The sequence below is a fragment of the Carlito syrichta genome, unplaced genomic scaffold (assembly GCF_000164805.1).
Source record: "Carlito syrichta isolate Samal-C Ts95f unplaced genomic scaffold, Tarsius_syrichta-2.0.1 Scaffold304499, whole genome shotgun sequence".
Taxonomy (NCBI): Eukaryota; Metazoa; Chordata; class Mammalia; order Primates; family Tarsiidae; genus Carlito; species Carlito syrichta.
Genome location: NW_007248595.1, coordinates 125,458 through 137,576, shown reverse-complemented (window position 1 = coordinate 137,576; position 12,119 = coordinate 125,458). Strand labels below are relative to the sequence as shown.

Sequence of the window (12,119 nt, the reverse complement as noted above, 5' to 3'; positions counted from 1 at the left end):
CTGCCATGGGGAGGGGGCTCGGGGCGGGCGCGCCAGGCTGGGGGGGCGCAGGCGCAGGGGGCCCTTTTGAGAGACAGACGCAGGGTTACTGCGGCTTCAGGCGGCCGGACCCGCGCCCGGGGTCTGCTGGGTGGACGGGAAGAAGAGCGGAGGCTACCTCAATACTGACCTTCCAGGGCCCCCTGCACGGCCCGCTGGTCCAGCAGGCTCTCGGCACTGGCTGACGTCTCCGAGTCCAGGTTCTCCTCGTCCGAGCCCCTCGGATCCAGCTCTGGCAGCCGGTAGGTGATGTCCTCCCTGGGGGAGAAGGTCCCAGTGTCCACGACGGCTCCATGGACAGAGTAGGCCGTCCTGTTCCCACAGGTGACCCCTGCCTCCAGCCCCTCCCACCCTGAGCACACGTGACCTAAACAGCTCCTGCCTCAGGGCCTCCTCCCCTGCTCCTAAGACGAAAGTGGTTGGGCAACCTGGCCACACCTGTTCTCCTGGCACTTCTTTTCTTTTATTATTATTATTTTTTTGAGTTGGAGTCTCACTCTGTGGCCCATACTGGAGTGCAGTGATCACTCCCGGCCACCGCAGCCTCGACCTGCTGGGCTCCGGCGATCCTTCCGCCTCAGCCTTCCGAGTAGCCGGAATTACAGGCGCGTGCTACCACGCCCGGCTGATTTTTTTGATTTATTGTAGAGATGAGGTCTCGCTGCCCAGGCGGATCTCGAACCCGCAGGTTCAGGCAACCCACTCACCTCAGCCTCCCAAAGGCGTGGGATTGCAGGCTGAGCCACCGAGCCCGGCTACCCGTTTTATTTTTAAGAAGAGACGGGGTCTTGCTATGTTGCCCAGGCTGGACTTGTACTTCTAGGCCCACGAGCTGCCTTTGCCTCGGCCTCCCAAATAGCTGGGATGACAGAAGTGTGCTGCCGTGCCTGCCTGGCACTGCGTTACTTTTTCACGCTGCCCCCTTTCTACACCTTGACTGGATGCTTAATTTGCCACCTGGGTCAAGATGACTTCAAGTCGAGGCATGGCCTTTCTGCCACCCCTTCTCTCCCTGTGGCACCCTTGGTCGAGTGTGGGGTTTATTTTTATTTTTTTAGTCAGTCTCCCTCTGTCATCTGCACAGAGGCTGGAGGGCAGTGGCACACTCCCGGCCACCGCAGCCTCAACCTGCTGGGCTGTGATCCTTCTACCTCGGCCTCCCAAGTAGCTGGAACCATAGGTGCATGCCACCATACCTGGCTAATTTTTTGATTTATTGTAGAGAGTGGTCTTGCCAAGTTGCCCAGGCTGGTCTCAAACCCTTGGGGTCAGGCAGTCCTCCCGCCTCTGCCTCCCAAAGTGCTGGGATGGCAGGCGTTGAGTGTGGGGTTTAAATAAGCACTCATGGCCCCATGCTGGGATGGCAGTGCCCCAGGGAGCACTGCCTGCCTGTGTGAAGGACAGGGCCGGGACAGGGAGGAGACTTGCTTTTCCTCCTTGATGGACTGGATGCGCTCAATGAGGATCTCCTTCTCGCGGTCCTCGTCGCTGCCAGCCACCTCTTCGGGCAGCACCTCCAACTCCTCTGCGCGGCCGCCCTGGCTCCCGTGGGCTGCAGGGCTCTTGTTCTGACACATGGGAGCATAGGTCAGCCGGCAGCCGGCGTGAGGCCGGCTCGGGGTGTGAGAGCAGGTGGGCCGCGCTGGGGTTAGTTCTGCCCCAAGACGGCTCCAGGAGGGGACGGTGTGGGGAAGAGGTGGCGTGCGGCCAGTTGGTCATCCTCAGTGACGGCCAACAGGCAAGGCCTCCCCACATGCACTTCCGGAAGGTTAGGACATGCTTGGTCTATCCTACAGGGATCCCAGGGCCAAGGGTACCACATGCACCGTGGCCTGGGAGTGTACATACCAGGACCCCCTCAGAGGGAGACGAGAACCCCAGCTTGAGAGGCCATGGCTGGGGGAGAGATGAACACAGGGTGACCACGCAGGCCGGGACAGACTCAGTGCGGTCAGGGCACGTCTTGCGAACAGCACAGACGGGGCTCCCTGGTTGTCCCAGCCCTCCCCTGTGGGGTTGCTGCTGCTGCTACAGGGACACTCCCTGTGGGTGGGCTCAGGTCGGCAAGGGACAAGGCTGGATGGACGGCCTGAACGACACAGGTGAGTGACAGGTCCCTCCACCTGACCCACCTGGAGGGACAGCCAGGCTGGGGGAGGCTGAGTGTGGACTGTGGTCTTCTGGCCAAGGCAGGAAATCTGCTTTTGCCTGTGTGGCCGCGGGACTGAACCCCCCACCGTAGCCAGGTTGTGTGGGCATGGGCGGTAGCCCAGGAAGTGAGGGCCCCCCATGCCGCCAGAGACCATGCCTACCACCCCAGAGACCTCCCACATGGATCCCTGCGCTGCTGAGATCACACCCACTACCCTGCGTCCGCCATGAGGCCCCGCCCACCCACACAACCTCCCAGCCCCAGGGCCTCCCCATGAGGCCTGCCCTGCTGTCCCTGAGCTCACAGCATTCTGTCGCAGCAGGGAGAGCCTGCGGAAGGCGATACTCTCTGCAGCCTCCAGCTGGCTGATCTCCTCCATCTTGACCTTGTACTTCCTCATCTGCTCCTTGATCAGCATCTCTACACACCTGTGGGAAGGCCCAGGGAGGAGGTGGCTCATCCACCCCAGGAGTCCAGACTGTGCTGGCGCCCATGCTGTGCGACATGGGGCAGCTGGTGTCACCTCTCTGGGCTTGAGGCCCCAGGCCTCACGCCACCTTGTTTGCAGGAGAGTTAGAGTGAACTGAGCCCCTCAAACACCACCAGCAGGGCAGGCTTATCCGGCCTCACAGAGAAGTCCAGGGTGCAACCAGGCTGGGCACCTGTCCCAGGGCCAGTAGGCAGCCTCCCCTAAGGGCTCCAGAACAAGTTTATGTTGGCCTAGTGGCTAGGGGCATCTGGGGTTGTCAATCCAAGGAGTGACTCAGTCCAGAGTGGTCAGGACTGGGGGAAGGGGGGCTCCACCCAGAGTGGTCAGTGCCGAGGGAACTCTGCCCAGAGTGGTCAGGACTGGGGGACTCAGCCTGGAGTGGTCTGTACTGAGAGAACTCAGATAGAGTGGTCAGGACTGGGGACGAGGCTCAGCCTGGACTCTAAACAAAAACAAAAACCCTCTCCTGTTGTCTAGCCCTCTGAGCGCTTCTGAAGAACTTTGGGAGATTGCTTAGGGGAAAAAAATCTCTAGAAAGTCATTTCTATTTATCAGAAGGTGAAAAAACTGAGCTTTCTTTTTCTTTTCTTTTTTTTTTTTTTAGTTGGGAGTCTCACTATGTCGCCCAGGCTGGAGTGCAGTGGCACGCTCATGGCCACCCCAGCGCCGACGTCCTGGGCTCTGGCAATCCTTCCGCCTCAGCCTTCCAAGTAGCCGGAACTATAGGTGTGTACTATCACACCTGGCTTATTTTTTATTTATTGTAGAGATGAGGTCTTGCCAAGCTGCCTGGGCTGGTCTTGAACCAATGGGCTCAGGCCATCCACTTGCCTCAGCCTCCCAAAGTGCTGGGATGACAGGCTGAGTCACCGAGCTCAGTCTTCTTTTATTTCTAAAAAGAGTCCAAGCCGGGCTCAGTGGCTCAGCCTGTCATCACACGCTTTGGGAGGCTGAGGTGAGTGGATGGCCTGAGTCCGCGGGTTCGAGACCCACCTGGGCAACTTGACGAGACCTCATCTCTACAATAAATAAAAAAAATTAGCCGGGCGTGGTAGCACGCGCCTGTAGTTCCAGCTACTTGGAAGGCTGAGGTGGAAGGATCGCCAGAGACCAGCAGGTCGAGGCTGCGGTGGCCGGGAGCAGCCACTGCATTCCAGTCTGGGTGGCAGAGTGAGATTCCAACTCAAAAAAAAAAAAAAAAAAAAAAAGAGTCCAGAAGTGATACCTCCCTGTGTGAGAAGAGCTGTGGGCTACATCTCTCAGGGTCTGGGCCTGGGTGAGCCCCGGAGTGCGGCCCCTGTGGCTGCTTGCTCCTCCCTAGATGGGATACTCTGAGCCGAATGGGGCTGTGCTGACCACTCACCTTCTGTCCTGCCTCCACTGGATGCTCTGTCTAGTAAAGGCATGTTTGCTAGTGCATGTCCAGAAAGGGGGGGCCAAAGTTGACAGGCGCTGTCACCCAGGAGTGTAGCAGGTCAGCACAGCCTCTACTTCTGGCCTCAAGCAATTCTCCTATCTCAGCCTCCCAAAAATGCCAGGCCTATAGGCAAGAACCGCGGCACCAGCCCTCCCTTTCCTTCCATCTGACTACTTGTGCTGTGGTGCAGTTCTCTGGCAGGGCTTTGCTGAGCGTGTCTGGGGCAGCCAGCACTCACATGGTGATCTTGAGCACGTCCTTCATGCTGGTCAGTGGATCTGAGTTGTCAGGGCAACGCAGGAGGCAGGGTGCAAAGATGATGGCTAGTGCCCCAGGTGACATGCGGTTCACGTCCTCCAGCAGGGCCACCCTGCACAGCCACTGGTGGTTAGGGGGTGCCACGGCCGAGGGAGGGAGGTCCCAGGGAGCCCAGGACTGGAATCTAGAGCTCAGGTGTGGCGCAGCCCAGAGGTGGGAGACACTCATGTCCATAGCATAGAAAGGTACCTTGGGGGACCTGGGCAGCCTTACAACCTCAGCTTCCCCCAACTGTCCCCCAGGGAATGCCAGGCTGCACCGGGGCACCATGCCTTGGGGTTCCCCGGGCACCCACCCCCAAGGGGGCAGGTGGCACTTGCTTGACGAGGTGGAAGACCAGGCGCTCCAGGGAGTTGTGGTTGGCTTCCGGGAGGTGCTCCAGGACGGCATAGATTGCGGCCAGCTGCTCCTGCTGCTTGGGCAGCTCTGAGGAGGGGAGGGTGTCAGCTCCGGAGGTCCCCACTACAGGCCTGGGGCAGGAGCCGCCTGCATGCGCGCTCGGGTGGGGGAGGCGGGTCCAAAGGCCATTGGGCCCACCCCTTCCTGCACTGGCCACCGGGCTGGGTGCAGCTACCCCAGCTGCGAGGGTCCCCCTGGCCCGACCTGGCCCACGCGGGCTCACCGACGGCGCGGAGGAAGTCACTGTAGTGGGCGAAGGTCATGAGCGGCTCCGGCAGCTCACGCAGCCACTGCTTGAGCACACCCGTGATAGCGTGGATGGGGAAGCTCTCCAGCCGCACGGCCGCGGGGTCTGCAGGGGCAGAAAGGTGAGCGCACTCGCAGGACCACACCGCCCCCGGCCCCCGTGTGCCAGCCCGTGCCGACCTGTCTGCAGTGCCTGCCGGAGCTCCCGTGTGCGGTTGGCGGCGCCCGACTTGCGGTAGAGACCCTCGGTGTACAGGCCGTGCATCTCCACGTGCTCCAGGAGCTTCTCCAGCACCACAGGCACTGAGGCCTTGTCGCTGGTCAGGCTGTCCACACACACCCCGAAGTGGCCCGGCTCGGTGCCCGGCTCCCCCTGCGATGGGCTGGGGTCAGCCTGGTCTCTTCCCTGGCTGCCTGTTGGGCCCTCCCTGTGGTCCCCAGAACCCCGGGCATCTTGGGTGGGCTCCGTCCTCCCCGCCCCACGTCCCCCTGCATGGCTGCTGGGTGGCTGGGCTTGGCCAGCAATGGGCCAGGCTTCCAAGCAAGGCCCCATGGGGTGGGCAGTCCTCCTGACCCGGGCCAAGGGTCATTCCTTGCCCCCAGACCCTCAAAGAAGAGGGGTCCTGACTCCTGCTGTGCCCCAGCACTGGAACCCCAACTGCTTTGTCATGCGCTGCAGTGGGACTTCCCGTTTGCACAGAAAGCCCTGGAGCGAGCAGGGCTAGAGGCCTGTGGTGTACATGAGCCCGCCCTGCCTCAGGGTCTCCTGCCAGTTGTCCAACGCCCCCATTTCGCCCTCACACTGAGTACTCCTGCCCCAGCAGTCATGCTAGAACATTCCAGCCTGGGCGTGCTCACCTTCCTTCCATGTGTGTAGGAGCAGCGGCTCTGGATCTTGTGCACACACTTCTTGTGGCAGGTCATCTTGCACACTAGGGGGTCACAGGCAGGAGTCACAGAGGGAGCACAGGGGACACAGGTCCCAGAGCCACCCACTCCTGAGACTGCCAACCGCCTCCTTCCCACAGCAGGAATCTCTGCCTGATTTCATGAGCGGTGCCATGTGAACAGCTTCTTGTGGCCTCTGACCAGCCTGGCTGGGAACCAGAGCCTCGGTCCTAAGAGGAAGCAGCCCTGGTACTCAGTGTGTCGAGGGCTAGGGTGGCGTGGTTCTTCCTCCCCTACCCACAATGGACCCTGGCCAGCTGAAACCTTGCAGAAAGCAAAGCAGTCACGCCAACAGAGAGGAGAATCCAGCACCCTCCAGGCGATGCTGGGGTGTGAGGGGCTGGGCTCAGGCCCTGGACGCTCATCTCAGGAGGGGGACAAGCAACTCGGTATTTAGGATGCCTATGGGGTGGTGGGGCTGAGGGACCCCGGCCCAACGGGTTCTGGCAGAAAACTGGGAGTGTGAGAGCCCACTTGAAACCACTTGACCTCCAGGGGCCGCCTGGGCTCAAGTCCTGGCTTGGCCACCCTGAGCTGCGTGACTCGGGGCTGGTCTGTCACCCTGGGCTCCACCTGCCTCTTGGGGTCCCTGTGGGGACTGGCTGGCTGCAGCTCACCCGCGGGGAGTGGATGTGAGCGGCCTGGAGAGGGGACGGCGATTCAGGCAGGGGACCGGCACGCACAAAGCCAAGAGGCCAGCCCAGGGTGAGCCCTGGAAGTGCTGGCGGGGAGGCTGCTTGGGGCCAGCTCAGGCTCTCTGGCCCTGGGATGAGTGGGTGGTGGGGGTGAAGGAGAGGCCTGCCTGGGGCTGGGGTGGGTGGGGCCGCTCACCGCTGCAGAGTAGGGCCTTGTCCATGAGCCAGATGTAGGAGAGGCACTGCTCGCATGACTGCGGGATGCTCACCTGGTAGCTGGCGAAGACGTGCCCGTTGTGCTCCTGGACCTGCAGGCGAGCAGGCAGGGGCTGAGCAGGGGCTCCCGCTGGGTGGCTGAGGCATCTGGGTGGGTCTGCTCTCTCGCTAGGGCTGTTGGGAACCAGGGAGGCACACGGGCACGCACACACACACGCACACGAGCACGCGCGCGCCCACACGCACACCTATTCACAGCACGCTCCTGCTTCCGCTTCTTCTTCTGAGCTTTGCTCTGCTGTGGGGGACACAGAGGGAAGGTTGGTGCCAACCCCCGAGAACAGTCACCCCAGCCTGGCCCTCAGAGGGAGACGGCGGGCACTGGGACCCCTCCCACTTGGCGCCCTGCACCTGCCCTACTCGGAAACCCCAACCCGGACTGAGGCCCCGCGAGGGGCTGGGCACGGAGCTCCCCACGAGGCGCGATGGCTCACCTTGGTGGGCTCAAAGTCGCTTCGGGTATAGCCGCGGGTGAATTCATCCAGCAGCGACTGGAAGAGGTTGAGCACCAGGTTGGTGTCCTTCTCGCCGCACTCGGAGGCCAGGTTGCTGACCACGATCTGGAAGTTCTCCATCAGGTCCTTGTAGCCCACGTGAATCTTGCCATTCTGTGGAGGGGGCAGGTGTGAGCATGGCGGCCGGCCAGGCTGGAGGCATGGGGGGCGCCGGGTGGGGGGGGGCAGGGCAGGCCACATACAGGGACAGAGTACATGGTTTTGATGTTGCTCCTGAACTTCTCGGTGGCCTCAATGAACAGGCTCTCAGTGGGGGTCTTCTGGGAGCGCAGGTCATTTACCTGGAAAGAAGGCGGCGCTGACCCAGCGGCCCTGGGCCTCACCCTGCCCCCTCCCGGCTGAGCAGAATCCAGCCCGCTGGCGAACCCTGGTGTCTGGAATCTCCTCCCCCCAGGGCCAAAGCTGGGAACTTGGGGTCGGGTCATTCTCTGTAGGGCGTCCTGTGCACTCTGAGTGCTAAGCAGTATCCCTGACCCCCCAGGTGCCAGGAACGCTCTTACCCACAGCCGGCGATGTCCCCAGCCACTGCGAGTGTCCCCTGGAGGACAGATGCCCCTACGTGAGAGCCACAGGCCTAGCCCAGGCCCCTCTTGTAGTCCCACACAGGACTGACACCAGCCACGCCCCAGGATGGGGTGGCTGCAAATGGTCTGGTCACTCAGAGGTGCATGGTGGGGCTTCTGGCCCTCAGTGTCCCCACCAGCCCCTTGTGCCCATCATGTTCCTGGATGCAGCTCCGTCTGAGGTGAGGGGAACCCCCAGACATGGTGTGAGCACCCTCAGTTCAGGTCACAGTGCGTTCACCTCTACTTCCACTGCAGACAGTCAGTGTCTAATTAGTATCCGCCTTGAGACCGAATGCATGTTGTAAAACTGCATTCGGAAGAAAACAAGGAGTTCAGGCAGTGACTGTGCAGCCGGATGAGGTCTGGCCTCAGGACTAAGGGGCAGCCGGGCAGGAGGCAGGGGTGCCCAGGCCCCATCCCCAAAGTTACTTTAGATTCTGGCACTTCCCTTTCCTCATGTGAGAAAGTAGGGCAGCTGCCCCCTTGGGTGCTGGGAGGTAACATGGGATGTTTCTGTTTTTCCAATTTCTTATTAGGATTTAGAGATTTCACAAAGTTCTTAGTACGTAGTGACGTTTTCATAATTAGCAACTGCTTCCCATCATTAAAACTCATTATAGCCACTTTCAGGGACATTAATGACTTCAGTGTCTGTAAGGGAGTGCAGTGGCACACTCATGGCCACCCAGTGTTGACTTGCTGGGCTCTGGTGATGCTTCTGCCTCAGCCTTCCAAGTAGCCGGAACTACAGGCACGCACTATCACACCCAGCTAATTTTTGATTTGAGGTCTCGGTAAGTTGCCCAGGCTAGTTTCGAACCTGTGGGTTCAGGCAATCCATTCACCTTGGCCTCCCAAAGTGCTGAGATTACAGGCTGAGACACCGAGTCTGGCCTATTGCCAGCTTTTACTTTTTTTTTTTTTTTTTTTTGAGTCGGGGTCTCACTCTGTTGCCCAGGCATAATCATGGCTTCTGCAGCCTTCACCTGCTAGGCTCAGGTGATTCTTCTGCCTCAGCCTTCCAAATTGCTGGGACTAGAGGTGTGTGCCACCACACCTGGCTAATTTCTTGATTTATTGCAGAGATAAGATCTCGCCCTGTTGCCCAGGGTGGTCTTGAACTCCTGTTGCCAGCTTTTTACAAGTTTCTGTAGAAACATTCAGGTAAGCAGATTCGTTGGCTGGCTGATGCATCTTCTTTTTTTAAAAAAAAATATTTTGGCTGGGCACGGTGGCTCACACTTGTAATCCCAGCACTTTGGGAAGCAGAGGTGAGAGGACTGCCTGAGCCCGAGGATTTGAGACAAGCCTGGGCAACATGGTGAGACCTTGTCTCTACAATAAACAAAAAAATTAGCCAGGTGTGGTGGTGCGCACCTATAGTTCCAGCTACCTGGCAGCTGAGGTGAAAGGATCACCTTAGCTCAGCAGGTCGATGCTGTGGTGGCCATGAACATGTCACTGCATTCCAGTCTGGGCAACAGAGCGACACTCCGATCTCCGCCTCAAAAAAATTTATTTTTAGAGACAGGCTCTGTGGCCCAGGCTGGAGCACAGTGGCGTGGTCATAGCTCACTGCAGCTTTGACCTACTGGGCTCAAACAATCCTCCCTACTCAGTCTTCTGAATAGTTGGGACTGTAGGCGCTATCAAGCCCAGCTAATTTTATTTTTTGAGTTGGAGTCTCATTCTGTTACCCAGGCTGCAGCCACTGCAGCCTTGACCTGCTGGGCTCAGGCGGTCCTTCCGACTCAGTTTTTCAAGTAGCTGGAACTACAGGCGTGTGCCACCATGCCCAACTAATTTTTTGATTTATTGTAGAGACGAGGTCTTGCCAAGTTGCCCAGGATGGTCTCGAACCCCTGAACTCGGGCAATCCTCTTGCCTTAGCCTTCTAAAGTGCTGGGATTACAGGATTGAGCCACCGCACCTGGACTATTGCTTTTTTCTTTGAGTCTGAGTCTCACTCCATAGCCCAGGCTGGAGTGCAGTGGCATGCTCATGGCCACCCCAGCATTGACCTGCTGGGCTCCAGCAATCCTTCCGCCTTAGCCTTCCAAGTTGGAACTATAGGTGTGCGCTACCACACTCGGCTAATTTTTTATTTTATTGTAGAGACGAGGTCCCATCAAGTTGCTGGGGCTGGTCTCGAACCCATGGGCTCAGGCAACTCACTTGCCTCGGCCTTCCAAAGTGCTGGGATTACAGGCTGAGCCACCGTGCCCGGCCTGGCCTATTTCTTTATTTTTAAAAATAGAGATGTGGATCTCATTATATTGCTCAGACTGGTCTTGAACTTCTGACTTCAAGCAATCTTCCCACCTCAGTCTCCCAAAGTGCTGGGATGACAGGCATGAGCCACTGCGCCTGGCTGAAATTGTCTAACAGTGGATTTGAACCTTGTTGGGCATAAGCCATAGGATAAAATGCACCTGCCCAGCACCCAGCCTGAGCTCACACGAGACAACAGTGACCTTGCCACATGAAATGTGCTAACCATTCTCACCCAAAGTTCTTGGGGTTGGTGTGTCCCCGGGTTCAGACTGCTTGGGATGTCGCGAGGGTTTTCACACATCCCACACAGCACTCTGTAACAAAACTCACTAGGATTCTGCAGTGTAATGTGAATATTCATGCTGACAGAAAGAGGTGACAAATAGTCTCACATGAGCCCAAGCTGGGTTCCGTAGAAGACCAGCTGATGTCAGACTTAGGTTTCTGGGACTACCTTTTTTTTTTGAAAATTAAAAAAAAAATTGAGACCGGGTCTTACTATGTGGCCCAGGCAGGTCTGGCACTGGGCTCAAGTGATCTTCCTGTCTCAACCTCCCCAAGTGCTGGAATGACAGGCGTGAGGCCACTGTGCCCAGTCTGGGTTCCGGAACCTTCTGTGTGGCAACTGTGGCCCTGAACTTCCTTTTTTGGTTTCTTTCAGTTTTATTTTGCCATTCTTTTCTAACTTCTTGAAATAGATGTTTAACCTATTTTTTTTTTTTTTGAGTGAGAATCTCACTGCTGCCCAGGCTGGAGTGCAGGGCACACTCCTTGGCCACCACAGCCTCGACCTTCTGGGCTCAGGTGATCCTTCCACCTCGGCCTTCCAAGTAGTTGGGACTGTAGGCACGCACCACCATGCCTGGCGAATTTTTGATTGAGTGTAGAGATGAGGTCTCACCAGGCTGGTCTTGAACCATGGGCTCAGACAATCCTCTCCTCTCGGACTCCCAAAGTGCGGGGATTATAGGAGTTAGCCACTGCGCTGGGCCGGCCCTGGACTTTCTACTGCCGGCCTGCTGAGGACCTCTCCTGCCCCACTGGGTCCTGGCTGGCCTGGGCCCACCTTGTTGAGCAGGAACTCGTCCAGGAACTTGAGCTCGTTGGCGTTGGTGATCTTGCGGAACACTGACTCCCGCCACCTCTCGGACACCGTGATTTTGCCGATCTTGAGGTTTCGGCTCTTCTTTCCCTTGCCTGCTGGCTCCTTGCCGTGCCTGTCGCTGGCCACGTGGCGGGGCTGGTGGTTGGCGGGAACTGAGGGACAGAAGCAGCAGGTGAGGGCGGCATCTAGGGAATGAGGCCCTCCCGGAGTGCTGGGCCTGGATCCACCCTCCACCAGCGCAGAGCCGGCATGGGGAGGGTGGGTCTGGCCCCGGCAGCTTCGCATTGGCCCTGAGGTCATGGGCCACCAACCTTCGGGCCCCTTCTTCATGGCAGCGGCTTCAAGGACCACGAGCCCGGAGGCTGTGCTCTCCGCTTCATCCACGCCCTCCAGGCTGTACTTCTTATCCTTGGTTTTGTGCAGGAAAAGCCTCTTAAACGTGGACCTGTGGGAGACAGCAGCAGCCCCTTTCTAGCCTTGGGACACGAAAGGGGACACAGGCCCGGCCTCCCTCCGACCTAGCACACCGCAATGTCCCGCCTAGAGCTGCCAGATGTAAAGGGCCTGTTGTCACCAGTAGGAACGGTCCCGCTCGCTGTTGGGGGAACGGGACATTGCTAGAGCCAAGGTCTGCTTGTGGGACACCAACAGAAGCCACAGACTGACTCCATTTGCTTTCCTTTCCTTTTTCTTTTTTTTTTTTGAGTTGGAGTCTCACTCTGTCGCCCAGACTGGAGTG

General features: G+C 58.7%; 1 protein-coding gene across 1 annotated transcript in view; it reads right to left on the bottom strand.

The window, feature by feature from the left end:
* Positions 1-158: 158 nt before the first annotated feature.
* MYO9B (myosin IXB) overlaps positions 159-12,119 on the bottom strand; it is a 76,440-nt gene continuing 64,479 nt past the window's right edge. Inside the window, exons 24-38 of the mRNA XM_008060052.2 lie at positions 11,692-11,825; positions 11,342-11,532; positions 7,618-7,716; positions 7,355-7,528; positions 7,117-7,158; positions 6,841-6,952; positions 5,920-5,993; positions 5,242-5,434; positions 5,039-5,167; positions 4,737-4,842; positions 4,337-4,468; positions 2,496-2,619; positions 1,888-1,935; positions 1,464-1,607; positions 159-293 (exon numbers count right to left, since the gene is read on the bottom strand). Coding sequence (XP_008058243.1) covers positions 159-293; positions 1,464-1,607; positions 1,888-1,935; positions 2,496-2,619; positions 4,337-4,468; positions 4,737-4,842; positions 5,039-5,167; positions 5,242-5,434; positions 5,920-5,993; positions 6,841-6,952; positions 7,117-7,158; positions 7,355-7,528; positions 7,618-7,716; positions 11,342-11,532; positions 11,692-11,825 — 1,837 coding nt within the window. The remainder of the gene's footprint in view (positions 294-1,463; positions 1,608-1,887; positions 1,936-2,495; positions 2,620-4,336; positions 4,469-4,736; positions 4,843-5,038; positions 5,168-5,241; positions 5,435-5,919; positions 5,994-6,840; positions 6,953-7,116; positions 7,159-7,354; positions 7,529-7,617; positions 7,717-11,341; positions 11,533-11,691; positions 11,826-12,119) is intronic.